At 40.5% G+C, this 20,210-nt stretch overlaps 1 protein-coding gene across 5 annotated transcripts in view; it reads right to left on the bottom strand.

Annotated features, from left to right (window-relative positions):
- LSAMP (limbic system associated membrane protein) overlaps nt 1-18,692 on the bottom strand; it is a 646,473-nt gene extending 627,781 nt beyond the window's left edge. For all 5 annotated transcript variants that reach the window (XM_038582908.1, XM_038582905.1, XM_038582904.1 and 2 more), the window contains exon 1: nt 18,502-18,692. In XM_038582908.1, the coding sequence (XP_038438836.1) occupies nt 18,502-18,656 (155 nt within the window). In that variant the 5' untranslated portion in view covers nt 18,657-18,692. The remainder of the gene's footprint in view (nt 1-18,501) is intronic.
- Between the last annotated feature and the right edge of the window lie 1,518 nt (nt 18,693-20,210).

Consider the following 20,210-nt stretch of genomic DNA (forward strand, 5'->3'; position numbering starts at 1 on the left):
TTTCCTAACTTTGAAGCAACACAGAGCTGTCAACAGCAGAGTGAGGCTGTATTTCAATGGTAAAGAATGATGAGCCAAAGTAGTCTACAGATTGGTGGGGTGTAGTTATAATTACTAATCTGCCTCAAAGTGAAGAGGTATGTCGAGAAGTTTGAGACAGACATCTCCTGATATTTTTCTGATAGCACACAATCTGAGATTGGTTTATTCTATGTACTATGCCCTCACTTGTTTACTGAAATGTCTGGATTTCTACTTTTTCTCTCTATCCCCATTCAAGTTTCACCACAACCCTTAAGACTCAGTTCGTTCATTAAAAATGCCCACGGTAACACATCAACCCACAGCAGTTTTTGAAAAGTCACTATTAGGAATATATTGCTTTCACTGTCATTTAATTTTCCATTTGTACAAGTTCCTGAGGAACTAGAACAAGTATGGATCCAGATTTTTGTGGAGCCTGACATTTATACAGTGTGGACTCTTTCTTTTAAAAGATACAAAATCGTAAATTAAAAATCAGAGAGAAAGTTTCAGAATAGTTGGTCCACGCAAGTGAAGAGCCCCAAAGCTTAGGCTGCACCGTAAATCCACTTCTGTTGGACATTTATTTAATCCCCCTAGAATGTCCAGCACAGGGCTATGCATACTAACTACCCATGTTACATTCTTTCCCTTAGCAATTTCATCTAAACTATAGATAAAACTATCCCTTAATAGGGAAACATTCAATGATCCTCAGTCATGCAGTTTTTTTTTTTTCTCAATGCCAGAGTTCTCAGATTCACTTGTCAATGGGCTACTCTACCTGAATATCCAACAGCCCTTCAAACTCCATTTTACCAACCAAATTAATCTTAGTTTGAAAATCTATTTAATTCCACATGTCCTTTCATATTTGGTCCTAGGCTCCCACATCTGTATTTCCAGTAATACTTTATTTTATTTACTTAGGACTCTCCCTCTTTCTCTATCATTCTGCCAGCCTTCTCATTTCCATTTCTAATCAATATTTTAAATGAACTTACGTTCTAAGTTTGAAAAACAATTATTTATTTATATGTGAGATACATAATGTCCATAGATAATGCTTAAGGTTCGTATGGAAGTTTGGAAACTTTGCAATAATTCTGTAGTTGCCCAAGAGGCTAGGGAACTGATTGCCTACCCCTTTTCTTTTGGGACTAATATTGAATGAAACTGAGACATTATCTACAAGAAATTAACTCTGACATATTTAGGACTTTGTTAGATAATTCTTAGGATTCCTTGTCATTATCTTTTAACAAGTTCTATTTTTACTTGAGCATCCACAAATTTTCCATTGGGAAATTGACATCTGTGGGAATATTTTCAGCTGTACACGCAATAACCCACTTTGGAAGGAAGCTATGTGTCTTTTACTGACATCCTGACATTTGGTCCTTTCCTAATCTGCTTGACCCTAACTTGTCTCTGTCTCCTCATTTCTCCCTTCAAATCCTCATTTTGGTTAGCTCAAACTTTCTGAGGGCTTTCAAAACTATGACCCAAAATGCTACATTATAAATTTGAAAGTTAACTGGTTCCACAGGCAAAGATGTGCATCAATGCTTCTTTCACTATGAACATGGCTAAGGTAATTAAGAGGTAATTGGCTAAAAACTTGTCAACTCTACAGGAAAGAGACTGGCTTAATACTCTGATAACTACCGTTTACAAATTTTAACAGTTGAACTTTCAGGTAAATTAGAGTCATTTTACAAGAAGAAATAAAATAAGGAAATATACATACAAAAATAAAGCAAAATTGTTGAAGTTGGTGAAAGAGACCAGGTTCATCAAGAGTTGGAAATATGATTTACCTAGATATATTGATGCATGGCATTCGTTATTTAACCTAATATTTAGTGGTAGCAGAGGTTATCTGAATTGTAAGCACAGCAAATCAGACGTTCAAGTTCTTTTGCTTCATTTTTTCTTTTTTTTTCTTTTTTTTGCTTCATTTTTTCTGGGAAAGGTAGGTGATATAAAAAGTAAAGGAGTGCTACATACAAAGCACTCCTCAATTTAGAAATAGCAGATTTACCCACAAGTGAATAAAAACCATGGATACTGCTCTTCTACTCCCATTTTACTGGAGATGACTTCTGATGATGATACTGAGGTAGTCAACAGAGAGAAGATTCTTATATCAAATAGCTAGGGATGCTTAGTCCTGTCAGGGCTCAGAGGGAGTCAGGACTGGAGAGGTTCAAGGCCTAGGATACTTAAGTCCTCAGAGTAGAAAGAGAACCAAGAAGAAGCATGGATTTGGAGGTAGTACCATGTTTTTACTCTTTGGGGAAGTAAATGAAATAACATCTTGAGCCATGTTGAACAATGTAAGAAATGAGATCCCCATTCGACCTGATCAATCTTACCTATCTCTGTGAAGCTGCATGAATATAAAAGCATCTTTCTAAGACCGGATTTGTCTTAATATTGATCTACATAGAAAGATGAAAGACCTAAATAGATCTTCATTTTAATGAAACACAGTCCCTCTCTCTCTTAACATGTTCACAAACTCTCCAGTGGGAAGAAAGTAGTAGAGGTATGAATATTACAACCCACTGAAAAATGATTAGAGAACATATTTCTGAATGAAGCTCTTCACAAATAATCAAAGTTATAATGGATGCCAGCAAAATAATAAATAATTAAACACACACAAAATGCATTGGTGTAGAAATACAGATTAATGGTAGCATATGAGGAATGATCCATTTCAACCTTCTACTACATTAAAATTTTGGGATGTTGGTCCTTTTTAAATAACATTTCTTAATTGTGGTTACCTGGTCTCTGCTTAAATATGAAGATGATTAAAAATTTACTTCTTTACAAGGAAACCTATTCCACTTGGCAGAAAAGCAAGTGACATTATAAATAAATATACATACACCCAGATGTATAGGTCGATCTATCTATCTTACCTATAACTACAGATCCTTCTTATTTCATTCTTATACTAGCCTTCTGAGGTAAAAGGGTAACTATTATTATCACTTTAACTTTTCAAATAGAGGACTTGAGGCCCAGCAAGGATAAGTAATTTGCCCTCCTTTGCCCTTGCTTGCAAAGTTAGGGATTGGTAGAAGCAATACTTGGAGCTAGGTCTCCTAGCTCAGAGGCTGTGTTATTCCCATCACATCATAAAACTATTTGAAAGATCATTTATAAAAGACTTCAACCTGATTTACTTATTTAAATTATGTTCTACTTAAATTACAAACTAAATTCTTTCCTTTTCTCTCCTTTATTTTGGGAGTGGATGGGGAGGAATGAAGTGTGGTATAAAGACATATACATATGAATATCATTCTTTTATACAGAGAGTGATAACTTACCTCTGTATAAGCTCTCATCCATTTCTACCTTAATAATTCTGTGAAAAGACAAAATCCTCTTATCTTTGTGCCATACACATGGTATGACACAAAACCATTCTCCTATTTTTGTGTCATACACATGGTAGCAGGTTTGCTTCCCGTATTTTTATCCAAATATTGAACATGGCCAAAGACAGACTGAGAGAATCCTTCAATGCTGTCAATCAGTATTTCTCTGGCATGATCATCCAATTAACCAAAAAAAATCTAGCTCATTAATAGACTGATAATCTGTTCATATGTCTATCAGGAGAAACTTGTCAAAATACAGATACTCAGAGTAAATGGCATTTCCCTAATCTACCAGCCCAGATTTTTGTTTGTTTTAAAGAAATATATTTCTACTTAAAAATAAAATCTTTAAGAAAAGAAGAGAAAGAAAGAAAAAGAAAGAAAGAAAGAAAGAAAGAAAGAAAGAAAGAAAGAAAGAAAGAAAGAAAGAAAGAAAGAGAAAGAAAGAAAGAAGGCTATTTACCATGTAACAGTATGTTCCCAGGGAACCTATGTTGGCTCTTAGTGGTCACTGCTTCCTTTTTAAAATGTTCTATTACTTAGGCTTTTGTTGCTGTTATTGATTTAGTATCATTTTCTCCTTTTAACCAGGACAATATTGTATGTCACCAATAATGTGAAATGGTTTCTGTTTTCTACAGGGCTTCAAATGTTAGCAATAGTAGGTCTATAATCATACTACCAAGTTGTTTTAGTGCATCTGAGTCTTACACCTGAACTTATTTCTATTATTCTAATCATTTCTTTACTTGCCTTGAATCTTTAATATTGAAAAGGGCATAAAAGCATAATTATGGTATTTTTACTTGATAAACAAATTGAAGTTTAATTAAAATTCTTATTCTTCTCCTTCAGTGGCCAGTCTCATTTGCAGCAAGCATGCTTTTTACCAGATGACAATATCTCTTGATTTAGGATGAAAGAAAATGGAAGTCTAGCTTAGAACTGAGTTCAGAAATATGAAGAATTAATTTTACATTTTTAAAAGTTATTTCTCGCTTAACTAATACGCCATTAGTGTCCATCCTATAATCCAAATAGAAGCAATGTTATACAATCTTATTTTACTCCTTAGGGATTATTATGTATGTTAACCAAGATAGAATAGAAACAAGAAACATTAAGTCTAATTTCATGATTCAACAAATAGTATATAAATCTGCAAAAAAAAAAAATTAAATCTTGCGGGGGGGACAGAAACATTAAGTCTGACCTTTCTTTTTTTTTTTTTTAATTCACTCAACAGATCTGACCTCTCTTATAGAGTAATTTTGGCACTTGCATAATGATTGATTAAAAATAAAACTACTCAAAAATTAAGAAAGATATCATATGATGCTTCCTATATATAGTACCTACTCGTATCCTTCATAACCTTGGAAAATTTAGTTTTCTGCAATAAGCTTCTCCGTATTGCTGCATCAAATTAAATTAGATTCCTATTAAAGTATATACTATAACCCAAGTTCACAATAATATTCTGATTCATATTGAGTATATGTATATTTATTGTACATATAAAAAGCATATATATGCTTTTGATTTTTATATATTATTGTTGATATATGCAAAAGAAACTAAAAAATTAAGTCTTGTGTTCAAATAGATCTGCACAATGTAATTAAGCATATTTATGATGTAATTTGTTTATCATAACAGATTCTATTAAGTATATACTTTTATTTTCAGAATAAGTTTGGAGTCACTTTATATCTATACAAGTATCAAGGTATTAATGCAAAAATGTTTTTAAGTTCCCTATACCATGACATTTATAACATAATGTAGGAGTTGTTCTTTTTTTTTAATTTGAGCATATCACCATTCCACTTATGACATCACACATTTCTTTTAATGAACTCAACCATATTCAACGACAGATCAACATCTTTGCTTAAGAGGTAAGTAGGAATTACTCTCTCGGAGTTAAAACAATAAAAATTAATTCCCAACTTTCTAGAGTTAAGGTTTTGTGGAACTAAAGCCTAAGTGCCCTTGGCATTCAATCTAGAAGTTTATCTGATCTAGTGATATTCTATAGACTTTAGGCAGTTCCTTGAGGTGCTAATGATATTAGATATTAGCTCACTGTACCCAAGTCACAAAAGAAAGACAGAAGAGGGGCACCAGGGTGGCTCCGTGGTTTGAACATCCACCTCTAGGTATGGGACTCAAGTCACTATCTCAGAATCATGCTCTGCTGGGCTCTGTGCTCAGTGGGGAATCTGCTTGAGCTTCTCTCTCTCACTTCCTCTCTGTGCTTCCCCTCCCCACTCACATGCTCTCTTTCTCTCTCTCAAATAAATAAATAAATATTTTTAAAATGCTTTATTTTTTTTTTTAATTTTTATTTATTTATGATAGTCACAGAGAGAGAGAGAGAGGGGCACAGAGACATAGGCAGAGGGAGAAGCAGGCTCCATGCACCGGGAGCCTGATGTGGGATTCGATCCCGGGTCTCCAGGATCACGCCCTGGGCCAAAGGCAGGCGCCAAACCGCTGCGCCACCCAGGGATCCCTAAAATGCTTTAAAAAATGGTAGAGGCATAATGGTCAGAAAGAAAGTCAAAGAAAGATACATCTGCTAAGTTAATGATTCTGCGATATAAAATGCTGATCTTAAGATATGCTCATACAATTACAGCATGAACATGTGTTAAGATGACAGCAATCTTGGTTATCTCAAGACAAAGATCAGCCACAAATTGACAATCATATGTGATTCAAGTCCCATGAAACAAACAAGTCTGATATATGTCCTAGAGTGAAATATAACTGAAGCAGCACAAAAATTAGAAATTAGTAAACCAAGTAATTTTCCCAATCAGTATCTTCACATGTATACATTTGTCTATGCATGGTTTTTAGTGCTGAACTACATGACTTTCATTTTAGCTATACTATTCCTAGCAGAGAAGTGTGGCAAGTAGTAGCATGACTAAAGCATTATGTTAGAAAAGATATTAGTAACTTCTGATAACTTCAAAATATAGAAATTCAATAGAGAAATGCATCACTAAAAATTATAATGGAATAAATATAATAATGCATTACTGTATGAGAAGCTGTGTTTCATTTTCCTCAGAGTTACAGGCTTTTCCTCTGACCTCATCTAAATAATGCCTTTGTGCATTATGACAAAATATACAGAGAATCTGAGATTATTAAAAAGTCCACTGTACGTTCAAGTTTGAATTTCTCCAGCAGCAAGTAAAGAGCTCAACACTGCAAAACCCAAGTAGGCATCATTGTTCAGTGTGAATAATTACTTCAAGTCAAATGAGTGCAAATGATCTGTACTTTGTCTCATTTCACAAAGAAGTAGAACAGATGAGGTGAAACTACCTGATGCACAACAATCCTGCCTGCCAACCATAAATAACTCCCAAATCCTCAACTTAGTTCCGGAAAGTTCACAGCCATCTTTCAGGGAGAAAGCCTCAGCAGCTCTCAGAAGGTTTATTCCTTCTCTTGAGCTACCTGCGATTCTGAGTTCTTCACAGACATTGGACATGACACACCAGAAGCACTGAGTGACTCCTAATTTTGTCAAAAGCTCATCCATCAGTGAATGGAGCACACTTTGGGCACATGTGACTAAAGTTTTGAGTTCTCCTAAAATGCTCTCCTATGCCTTCCACATGCCCTAGAAAGCTGTGCTTCAAAAGAGTATCTGCAATGGGAAATGTTGAAATGTTTTAGCCAAACCCCTTATCCCCTCAACCACCGATCAGAAAATAATCTAACTCTGATTTTGCTACTTTACCTTCTTCAACCACACATTTATAATTTCTCTAGTAGTGGTTGGTTTTACCATTAACATATCTTGCTTCATCCCTGTCTCCTTCAAACTTATTTCCTCTTCCATAAACCAATTTCTCATATGCTTGCTTTACAGTAAGACTACCTCTTTCTGTTTAATTTGGTAAGTGAATATTTATCTGAGCACCTATAGGTGTTAAGCTAATTTTTTAGATGGAAAGTTAAAGTAGATGAGATGCCTGTCTTTGAAGGACTGATAATACATTTGAGGCAAGACAAGAGCGACTCTAAAGTGTACTAAATGCTCAACTGAGGTATGTATAAACCCAGCAATCCCACTTCCGGACATATATTAGAAGGAAATCAGTATCTTAAAGAGGTATCTGTACTCCCATGTTCACTGCATCATTATTCACAATAGCCAAGATACGGAAACAACCCAAGCATTCACTGATGAATGAATCGATAAAGAAAACATGTGATGGGGATCCCTGGGTGGTGCAGCGGTTTAGCGCCTGCCTTTGGCCCAGGGCGCGATCCTGGAGACCCAGGGATCGAATCCCACGTCGGGCTCCCGGTGCATGGAGCCTGCTTCTCCCTCTGCCTATGTCTCTGCCTCTCTCTCTCTCTGTGTGTGTGACTATCATAAATAAATAAAAAATTTAAAAAAATTAAAAAAAAACATGTGATGTATCTATATCTAGCTATATCTATATATCTATATATCATATCTCTTTCTCTTTCTCTCTCACTCTATCCCTTCCTCCCACACACAATGGAATATTACTTAGTCATAAAAATTGTTTAAATCTTGCCATTTGCAACAGCCTGCCATTTGCAACCTGGGGGGCATCATGCTAAATGAAAAAAAGCTAGACAAAGACAAACATTGTATAATCTCAATTATACATGGAACCTAAAAAAGGTCTAAGTCATAAAAACAGAATAGAGTGGTAGGGGCTGGAGGGTGGTGGAAATAGAGAAATGTTGGTCAAAGGGTAGACTTTCAGTTATAAGATGAATATATTCCAGAGAGCTAATAAACTTCATGGTGATAATGGTTCATAATGCTGCACTGTGCATGTGAAATTTGCATGGAGAGTAGATCCTGGGTGTTCTTATCACACAGAAAGGAAGGTAGCTAAGTCAAGTGATAAATGTGTTAATTAACTTCATTGTAGTCATCATTTTATAATGTATATGTATATCAAATCATCACACTGTACAGATTAAATATATAAAAATTTTATTTATCAATTATACCTCAGTAAAGCTAAAAGGGAACAAAGATATGCAGAAAGTCTATCACCAATAATAGAGTACTTAGCACAGTCTGAGAGAATAAGAGAAGATTCCTGAATGAGACATCACCAAAACTAGACTTGAGCCTAGAAGAAGCAACACAGATGTAACTTAGCAAAGAAATGCAATGGGAAAGGGTGGAGGGGAGAAAGAGAAGGTTCCAGGCAGAGAGAGTTTCATGGTCAAAGGTAAGAAACAGCACCATGTGTGTACACACATTCACATGCTCATGAACAGAGAATTTAAGTGATTCTGAATTAGTAGATGCAATGAAGTAGCAGGGCATGGGGAGCTATCCAAGGTAAGGACCTTTGACTTTTATATTGTAGATGAGAAGGCTTTGAAGGATCTGGGAATACTTCTAGATTGATACTGGAAAACAAGAGACCTGGGGAAAAAAAGAAAGAAAACAATAGCCCTGGGATAGTCAGATGAGGTCAGGTCCATAATTCTACCAACTACATGGGGTCTCAAAGAACTAAGTAGAACAAAGATGTAATCTAGCAAAGTTGCCTAAGTCAGGGAGAAGCAAGTAGTGTCAATTCTTACCTCATTTCAGACTTCTGTCTCTATCTTTTCCCTGCCTATCTAGACCAGGTTTCATGATCCTGAACAAGTTTTAAAAGATGGAGTTCAGCGCTCTGAGAGATATCTTTGTGTTACCCCCCTTGGTTATAAAAGCTTTGATACAGAGATTTACTTGTATCCTTGACCAAGTTAGCTATTCTTAGTAGTATGTCTGGGCTGTAAGTCCCTTATTACTGAGGGCAGAGCCCTCAGTATCTGTATAAGCCAGTCCTTATCCCATGGACTCTGTTCTTCTCTGACTTGGCTCTGCCTTGTGACATAGTCTCTATACGAGCTACAGACCTCCCTGTGTCAACTGCTTGCCTACCTATAGGGCTCACTGGGAGTTGCTAACCTGTTATCTTCCCCTTACTGTGCTTACTGTGCTCTGTGGTGTAACATGTTGGACCTCCCTTGGCTCATCTGCTAAGAAAGCTTCATGAAACCTTGTTCTTCATGACACACAAGCACCCCCCTAAGCACTGGTAGCAGAACCTATCATCCAGTGCTTCCACCATCCCAGGAGACTGGTCTATATCTATGTCCAGTTCCTCCCAGTGACCATCAGCCCTCCTGTTAGCCCAAAATAAATTCTGTACAAATTAGAAAATAAATTCTATCTTCCTCAAAGAATTTTAAGTATAATTTAAAATGACTACAATGTTTAGAGTACTGCTTGGGGTTATATAAAGGATAGTCTACAAACTGAAAGCAGAGCCTTTGCACCATGATCTCATTGTACAGTCATCCTGATCAGGGGTCTCTACGAGGGACAAGTAATAGGAAACTTAACCAGGTAGAAAGTTAAAAGGAACAATAAGGTGGTAGTAGGGTTGAGGAACCCAAGTGAAGTACTGGAGTAAAGAGTCAAGAATTCAGATAAGAAATATAAGTAACAGGCAGAGCAACAGAAGCAAAAAGGAAAACAAAACAAAACTTAAAAAAAAAAGTTATGTAGGTTCTGCCAAGAACAAGACTGGCTTTGCCAATATGGTAAGATTGAAGCTTTAAGTGAAGAAAAAAAGCCTATCTGGTTAAGACAGGTGATAGTAGACATGTAAACAATAACGTATTTACTGAAAACTTCTTTGGCCAGCACTAGCTGAAGGATCATTCATAGGAAAGCTCAACTTTGATTTTCAGGGATGAGAGAGAAAAGAGAAGAGGAAGAAGAGAGGAGAGGAGAAGGGATAAGAGAGAGAGAAAGAATGGAAGAGAAGGGTAGAAAAAGGAAGAGGACAAAGGAGGAGGCGAGTGGAGGGAGGGGGAAGGATAGGGACTGGAGGAGAAGAAGAAGAGACGATAGGGAAAAAAGGGAAGGACAAGGACACTTCTGGCATAATTTTAAACAGCACAGAATGAGACTGCATGAAAACCAGGAAGATAACTTGAAGGATTGCTGAATGAGAAACAGAAGACATGAATTCGAGTTCTAAAAATCACTCAAATATTTAAACAACCAACTAAATTTTTCTTTCCTCAGTTACATGACTTTATTATTGTTTTTTAAAAGATTTTATTTATTCATGAGAGACACGGAGAGAGAGGCAGAAATATAGGCAGAGGGAGAAGCAGGCTCCCTGCAGGGAGCCCAATGTGGAACTTGATCCCAGGACCTGGGGATCATGACCTGAGCCAAAGGCAGATGTTTAACCCCTCAACCAACTGAGCCACCTAGACACCCCCTCAGTTGTATCACTTTAAAATGAGATGGTAGGAGGCACCTACCATCAATCTGTTCAGCACAGGACTTCAGTCATGATCTTAGGTCATGATCTCAGTGAAGAGTCTGCATCACCTAGCCCCCTCCTTCTGCCCCATACTCCGACCTGTACAGACTCCTGTACAGGGAGGGAGTCTATTAATTAATTAATAGAGACCACCCAATCTCCAGAGCCTTTCCTACCCGAGACTTCTACAAGTTTATCCTACAGTAATTAACAAAATCTGAAGCAAAGTGTTTTCTTTTGTTAAGGTTAATCACTCATTAACTTCAGATTATGTTTTGATTACAAGTGGCTACAAAAGTGTTCACTCACCCAGCACTCCTGATAAGAAACTCAACTATATTCTAAGATACATGTAACTTCAAATGCCCTTAGGGGGAAAAATGATACACAGAGCCAATGACTATCCTTGACCAAGAAATAAAAACAAAAAGCTCATTTTATCAAATTTCCTAATGTTCTAAAAGCTTTTTCTTACTGTGAATATTATGACAATAATCTTACTAAGAGCTTATATTTTATGCCATCTTATAATTTATACAGCACTCCAATATATACTGGGTCACTTGATCATCACAAAAATAGTTTGTGTAGTAGGCCAAGTGATTGATGATTATTCTCATTTAATAGATTGGATTATTTCATGATATTTAGATCTAAGTCTTCTGACTACTTGTTAAGCATTCTAAACTTATTATACCCTTGACAGTCTTTACCTATGCACAAAGACTTGATCCTACGTTTCAGCTAAAGATTGATCACCATGTAAAATAGAGATGAAGTCCACAAACATGTAACTTTCATCTTGTAAATCATATATCTGTGTATATGGCAACATAAATGCACACAATTAAGCCTGTTTGAATAAGTTATCACTGAAGACGTTTTCTTGCCTAAATATTATCTCTTTTATCTCTTAGAGATAGAACTGAAAAAAACCATACTAAAACTGTTCTGTGTCTTGCCTAATACCAATGAAAATGAGAACACAAGACAATAATCTTTAAAAAACCCAAGCTTTAATGATCTTTCAATAGATAGTATATAAATTGGATCCATATTAAGATAAAGTCACTACATTTTCCATGACATTGTGCTATGGGATTGTGTGGTAAAGAAATAGATCTATGATGGTCTCATTCTTTTGTCCCAATTGAACTTGTACATCTTTGCTGTTGACATAGTTCCCAAGCCATACAATATGACTTCAATTTTTTACTATATCTATTAAGTACTGACCCAAAGGTGTTTTATAAGAGATTCCTCAACTAGTAAAGTAATGGTTCTAACTCTATGTACACATCAGAATCAATTAAAAAAAAAGAAAAAGAAAAACCTATGCCCAGCCCTACTCTAAACTAATTAAATAAGAATTTCTGAAAGCAGAGATTATGTGGCTTCAGTATTTTTTGAAAGGTCTCCCCTTGACTGTAATAGGCAGCCACGGTTGTGATCCATCTAAAGCACTGCTTCTCTACCTTTCAGATGTTTATGAATCATTTGAGGATCTTGTAAAATCCCTGAGATTTGGGATTTTAAAAAGAGACTGTGTGATATCTAAAATACTCATCTGCAGAACACACTTGTTATAGCAAGAGTCAATTCTCAAAAGTGTGGCCTCGTCCTGCAGCATTAGCAACATCAAGAACTTGCTAGAAATGCATATCTCAGACCCCACCGGAGACCTACTGAATCAGAAACTCTGAAGGTAGAAGCCAACCAATTTATGTTCTGATAAGCACTCCTGATATACCTTCCGATACACCTTCAAGTTTGAGAAACACTGGTCTAAGCAAAAGAGCTGCCCGAAGTCCGAACAACTGGCTGAATGTGGTTGGAAAATGACTAATATATTTATGCTTATGTAGAAGTTTACAATTGGACAAACTTCCCTACTTTACCTCTTCTGAGCTTCTTCAAACAACCCTGTAAAGTAACTAGAGTAACTAAAATAGGCAGTTTCAGCATTTTATAAATTAAACTGAAGCTCAAATATTTAAGGGATTTGTTCAAAGTCATGTAGCATGCAAGGATAGATCCAAAATTAGAGTCTAGGTCTTCTAAGTCTTATAAACTAACAAGCAGGACATTCCAAAAACAGGGCAAATGGCTGTAAGCCTAAGTAACAGCCTGAAGAGAAGGGCTCTCTAAGGTTCAAGTGATGACAGCAAGGGGGACCAGCACACGGTTAGGTAACTTCCTATCACGGGAGTTATATACATTTGTACCTGGGGCTCTCAAAGACCACAGCAAAATATGCACTAATCCTCTTTTTGCCTGAGTTTGCTATTATGTAGAACCAGCTTCAAGAAACACAAATGTTTAACCTTCCCCAACTGATTTAGTAGATAAGTCAGTCACCTTTGGTTGTTCACTCCACAATTCTGCAGATAATTCATTAAAGTCAGATGACATAGAACAGAAAAATGACCATAATATGTGGGGTGTGTGTATATATACTTAGGTGTTTCATACTTATAAAAACACAAATTATCACAATTTGTATTTGTCACATGAGACTGGGCTGCACTCTTCTGTCCCTAAGTAACAACAAATGATACAATGCACAGGTACATCAACATTAAAAAGTGTATCTAATATGCCATATTCCTGGACAATATACAGTGTGCTATACTCGACCATTTACTAATATGTTTGATAAAGGATTCAATGTGAAATGCAGGGTCCTTTAAGTATCAGTAATAACCAATAAATGTTGATTAGTGACTTAGCCAGAGAAAGAAAACTTCATAATTGCCACAGACGTTCCCCAAAGACCCATGCCCACAAAGTTTGTTTTCAAATAGTGATTTACAAGTGGTAGAAAAATCACATATTGTGTCAGGAGTATGTTTGAGTGTTGACACTTTCTTTGTAAATGTAGGCGTTCCAGATGCCTTATAGAAGAGAAGCCATTTTTCCCTTGAAATTTGCACAACATTTTCACATTGCACTGTCAAATACTCAAATCTCTTGTGTTGTTTCCACTTTTTCCCCTAGAGTAAAAACAAGGGAATGAGGACCTAGAATTCTAAAAAATTAAAAGCTTAGGGCCATGTTAAATTTAGACACTTAGGGGAACCCTGGGTGGCTCAGCGGTTTAGCGCCTGCCTTGGGCCCAGGGCGTGATCCTTGAGTCCCAGGATCAAGTCCCGCATCGGGCTCCCTGCATAGAGCCTGCTTCTCCCTCTGCTTGTGTCTCTGCCTCTCTCTCTCTCTGTGTCTCTCATGAATAAATAAATAAAATCTTAAAAAAAAAAAAGAAACCTTTCTTTAATAAATAAATAAATAAATTTACACAATTTCTTACACCTACCACTTATCAAGTATATTTACATTTAAATGAGAAAAATGTTATCACCATAAAAAGTATTATAATATCTTGCAAACATCAAGCAGGGTCAGCATTGTAAAATAATAAAATTGCAAAAATAAATAAATAAATAAAATTGCAATACCTCAAATTTAAAATGTTTAAAATCACAATAGAATGAAACCCTAGCATTTTATCATATATGCAGTTATACAATATGTACAAATATGCATAAAATGTAATTTTTACAAAGTTACCTTTTGAACAGATACATTAGGATCAATTACTTTATCATTATCTTTCTATACATATGTTGATATTAAAGATATCGTCAATGGGACTGGTAAAAATGAAATTTTGCAGGCTAGATTAGAACACTACCTTTTCCATTTTTCCTTTGACTTATCAAAAAAGCCATACGATTTCAACCTGCCAAGCATAACCAGGAGGTGAATCTTGTTGGGAGCATGTGTGCAAGAGTAGAAAGTTAGAAAAACCAGTGTTAGAAATGTGTCTAGTAACTGATGAACTCATACACTTCTTGGGGGTGACAGGCAGGTGGGCTCTGATCAGAAAAATACCTGAAACATTCCATAAGTCAAGTCCTATGAGTACGTCTTACACTTTACTGCACACACAAATATAAATGCAGTTTCTGGTTTAATATCTAGGAAGGAACCCATGTAACTGCTGCTGCTGCCACTTGTCTGTGGATCATACCTTGATTCTATGTCTTTAAGATAGAAGATGGAAAATAAAATCTTAAAAAAACAATAAGATAGAAGATGGTGTGTGGTTTCCTTTAGCCTTTAAAGGATCTCATAGAGAACCTCTGAAGATCTAGATTTTTGTCTGGGAAACAACAGGGTTAGGTTCATATAAAGGAGAGTATTTCTCTATCTAGTTCTGTCACTTTCATTCTATAGTCTTTTATTGTTTTCCCCCAAAAAAGATAGAAAGTACCAAACAAGACCCCAAGACTAGTATATCATAATTATACAAAAAGAAGCATCAGTTCCCAAAAGATACACCTTTTTTTTCAAGGCAGTAAAGGGAAATGTCTGGAGGACAGTCAACCAAACTCCTGCCACTGGACCACCACAATTACAAACCTTCCTTGTCTCCTGTTGCTATTTCAGAGTATTCAGGGCCACAGAATCACTGAGGGTTTTTTTTTCTCCTTGCCATTTCACTTTCTCAGTGCCAAACATCTACTGTGGCTTCCAATGAATCGAGTTCTCTTTTTCCTCTCCTCCCCTGGAAGCTCATGCTCCCAGTAAATTGTCACAAATAAAGTAGAAGCAAGCCTTTCCCGGGCTAGACTTGTAAACAGAAAGCAAGAAAACCATTCTTCACCGGGAAACTGACCCACAAAGCTTACTGGGCTCAGTTAAAGAGATTGAGAAGAAGGTCAGCTACGAAAACAAAGGGAACTCTCTCCATAGTTACTTCTGATAGAGCTCCACCACCCAGAAATAAAAGCCTTGTCCAAGGCAAAGGAAATAAAAAAAAAAAAAAAAAAGAGGGCACATTAGGTGAGGTCTGAAAAAGCAATGGACTCTCACAGGTGACTTCTCTGCATGGTTCTGTTTGTCTATCTTCTCTTTCCTAGTGAATAACTGCTTCTATATTTATTCTCATTTCTCACTACCCCCATTTCCACCCCATAATGCCTCCCAAAGTGTAATGCTTAAAAACTCCATTTCCTTTAAGCCAGAGACACACAGAAGCACATCAATATCCTACGTAGACATTTATGCAGTTACACACCTCTCATAGACACAGACTCTATGCACATGCTCTACAAAAACAGAAGAATATCCTCTTTCTTTTGAGTTACCATTTAGATGTTTCCCTAACTCCTTAATAACTATAGCTTAAGATACAGGTGATGCTGACTTACAAAGTTCATGGACCTTTAAATAAAAACATACACATCCAGGATAGTCACTTTCCCCATATTCAGTCTCACACTCAGCGAAAAAAGTCTTTCTGAGGATACCATAAATCTATATAGAGTGCTTCACTAGTAAAGGGTTAATGACGTTAGGGAGTATGAATGTTAGCAGTTGAGATGGCATGCTTATGTGTTTGCAAAAAACATTTTCTGCATCATATCCAAATCCCTTTGCAAACAGATAAATTACTCTATAAATCTTATTACTCCATGTGGATAAATCACACATGCAGGTTTACAGGGCTGGAAAGCTGGTAGGGAAAATCTGCTTTGGATAGTAGGATCTTTGGGATTCATAATCTCTCAATGCTCAGGAAACGAAGAAAGGAGCACTTATACATAACGATTTTCTTCCTTTTTACAACCTGCAGCAACACACACACACACACACACACCAAACCACACGTACACATTCCTCTCTAACAAGGCTAGAGATCCCCAAGCAGGACACTGTGACAGCCAACCAAATTTATTTCTGAGAAAAGGAAAGAAAACTTTGCTGCTGTAGGCAGCTCTGCTAGAGAACTGCTCCCTGATGCCCCAGGGTTTATGCACTATCAGCTCCTTGCACACAGATTAGAGGTTTACTTTCTCTCGCATACTGGCATACTGTTTTTTATTGCCACAACAAGCCGTATTAACTGTATGGACAGACTGACACTGGGTCATTTCATTTGGACACAATGAGATTTTAAAAGCTCTCCAAGGAAAACATTTTCTTTCTTTCTTTCTTTCTTTCTTTCTTTCTTTCTTTCTTTCTTTCTTTCTTTCTTTCTTTCTTTCTTTCTTTCTTTCTTTCTTTCTTTCTTTCTTTCTTTTTTTCCTTTCTTTCTTTCTTTCTTTCCTTTCTTTCCTTTCTTCCTCTCTTTCGTATCTGACAGAAATTTAAGAAAGCTAGAAAAAAGGACAAGGGTATGTGCAGGAGGTGGAGGAGGGGGAGAGAGAAGAGAAACATAGGAAAAGAAGCTCGATGCTTTTTTAGAAATAAAATTATGGCTAGGTTCCATCTGAGTTTCTCCTGCTCACTGTCCCTTACAGGGGTCAAACTCCCAAGGACTGGGACTCTTCCTTTCCAAATTTCAATCCCAAATTATACTTCAGAGTTTGGCAGAGCCACACAGAGATAGGACTTTAAGGTCAATAATCAATTTGAAATATCCATTTTACGCCAGGTTAATTCTTGCCTAACCTTTGTGCTTAACGCTCCTATTCTTAAATATCAGCAATTTGGCACGTTCCTATTTTTTTTTTCCTTCTCTACTTTCATGTGTCGATGTCTATCCGCATTCCAGAAAAGGCTCAGTAACCAACCAAAGTTCTAAGATTGATTTATTGCCCTCGATGTCAATTAGAGGGTCCTTACAGAAAGTCTCCAGTCCCAACTACTGCTGGGGCAGAGCGAGAGCCTTGATGTGCATGTATTCCTTGCTCTCTCCCTCTCTCTCTCTCTCTCACACACACACATACACACACACACAGCATAGAGAATGCAGTACTGTGTACCACTCTCTGAGAGCCGTAATTCAACAACTCGTCTTTCTCCCATTAAAGAAGCCCAACAAAACTCTTAAGTGCAAAGCATCTGAAATCACAAAAGCAGGAACACTGGCCCAAGTGCCACGAACACCATCACACCATCGGCAAAGTTGGGCTTTCTTGGTCCTAAGAAACCAAACCACATTTCGTCAACACCGCTGGTCCTCCACGGGAAACAGAATTCCCTTGAAATCTGTGGCCAGATCAGTGGGCCACTCTGTAAGAGGTGCGTGTACACGCTCAGGACACACGCACACACACAAGCCTGGAGCCTCAGAAGCTGGAGTTGAGCAAACACACACACACACACACACACACATGCACACACAAGCCTGCAGCCTCAGAAGCTGGAGTTGAGCACACACATGCACACACACACACACACACACACGCACACAGGAGCCTGCAGCCTCAGAAGCTGGAGTTGAACACACGAGCACACACACACATGCACACACACAGGAGCCTACAGCCTCAGAAGCTGAAGTTGAGCACATGTACAGGCACATGCACACAGGGGAGTCTGCAGCCTCAGAAGCTGGAGTTGAGCGCGCACACACACACACACATGCACACACGAGCCTGCAGCCTCAGAAGCTGAAGTTGAGCACACACACACACATGCACACACACTCGAGCCTGCAACCTCAGAAGCCGGAGTTGAGCACACACATGCACACACACACAGGAGCCTGCAACCTCAGAAGCTGGAGTTGCGCGCGCGCACACACACACACACACACACACTCGAGCCTGCAACCTCAGAAGCCGGAGTTGAGCGCACACATGCACACACGCACACGAGCCTGCAGCTCAGGCTGGAGTCGACACACACACGCTCAGAGACCCACACGCGCGCGCACACGCAGCCCCGCCGTCGCGCTCGGCAGAAAAGTTGCCCGCGAGCCCTACCTGAGGATGGCCGTGTCGCCCTGCCTCACGGTGATGTTGTCCGTGCCTCGGTTAAAGTCCACGCTGCGAACGGGCAGTCCTGTGGGGAGAAGGCAGAGCAGCCTGAGCAGGACGAGCGGCAACTGGCTGCGGGCCGGCCGGCGGGCGCCGAGCATGGTGGCCTCGCCGCGGTGCGGGCGGCGCGCGGGCTTCCCGGGCTCGGGCGGGCGGGCGGGCTGCTCCGGGCCTCCCTCGGGGACCGACAACGGCTCGCAGCCGGGCTGCGGGGTGCGCCGGGCCCCTAGGACGCGCGGCTGGGCGGCTCCCGGTGCGTGTGCGGCCGGCGCTCCCGCCCTCGCCGACCCAGTTCCCGCGCGGGCGGCCCGGAGCCGGCGCCCAGCTGCCAGCGCCCGAGCGCACAGCCACTCGGCGGCCGCCCGCCCCCGCCCCCGCCCCCGCCCCGCCCCGCCCCCGCGCTCGCGCCTCCCCCGCCCCCCGCGGGGCCCGCCGCCCCTGCACGTCATCCCCCCGCCCTCCCCCGGCCCGGCCCCCTCGGCGAGCTGCCCCCTGCAGGGCCCGGCCTCGGGGAGCCCCGGGCGCCCCCCTCCCCCCGGCCCGGCCCCCTCGACGAGCTGCCCCCTGCAGGGCCCGGCCTCGGGGAGCCCCGGGCGCCCCCTCCCCCCGGCCCGGCCCCCTCGGAGAGCTGCCCCCTGCAGGGCCCGACCTCGGGGAGCCCCGGGCTCCCCCTCCCCCCGGCCCGGCCCCCTCGGAGAGCTGCCCCCTGCAGGGCCCGACCTCGGGGAGCCCCGGCCCGGCCCCTCGGCGAGCTGCCCCCTGCAGGCCCAGCCTCGGGGAGCCCCGGGCGCCCTCCCCCGGCCCGGCCGCCTGCCCTGGGAGGGGGCGCAGCTCGCTGTGCGGTGCAAAAGCGCGGGGACCCCGGGAGGAAGAGTGTGGGAGAGGCCGGGGGTGGGGGTGTGGGGGGGAGAAGGAGCCCCAGGACAGCAGGGGGCCAGGAGAGGGCCCAGAAGCCCGCCACTGGAGGGGACCGGCGCCCAAGGATGCGAAACAGAAGCCACTGGGCGGGAGGGGGCCCCCATCAAAAGCCAAAGTTCACTTCAACACCAACTCTCCCTGGCCTCCCATCCTGCTCACTCTTTCCTCTCTCCTGCGTTTTCTTGTGCAGGATGGAAAAAAAAGAAAAAAAAAAGGTTGCTTTTCCCTCCTTCCTTTATCGCCTCCCCCCTCCTGGAGCCCCCCTCCCCCTCCCCCGCGCGCGCCCCCACCTTAATGAAGGATGGATTGGAGACAATGCTGGCATTGAGTGGTCTGGAGTGTGAATGCCTGGTTTGTCTTTTTTGCAAGTGCCAGCCTCAGCAGCTGATCCCCCCATCCCTAAGTCAACCTCGCTCTCCAGGAACCCCCCCCCGTCCCCCCCCCCCACCCCGTACTCAGCCCCACACCCGAGGAGGGGTCCTAAGTGAGGCTGGGGGGGGGTGTCCTTGGGCCTGTGGCTGCTGCCTAGGCTGCTGCTGGCACTTGCTCCTCGAAATGTTCCCATGCAAGGAAGAGATTTGCATATCGGAAAGGTGGGCATTCACAGGACCGCACTGAGGCTCCGGATGGAGTCCTGGGACCGCACACAGCGTGCCATCATGCGTCATTCCTTCTACTCCATGAGTCAAGCCAAGTGATAAGACCCATAGGGCCTAACACTGTTAGTCACCCATGTG

Source organism: Canis lupus, chromosome 33 (genome assembly GCF_011100685.1).
Source record: "Canis lupus familiaris isolate Mischka breed German Shepherd chromosome 33, alternate assembly UU_Cfam_GSD_1.0, whole genome shotgun sequence".
NCBI lineage: Eukaryota > Metazoa > Chordata > Mammalia > Carnivora > Canidae > Canis > Canis lupus.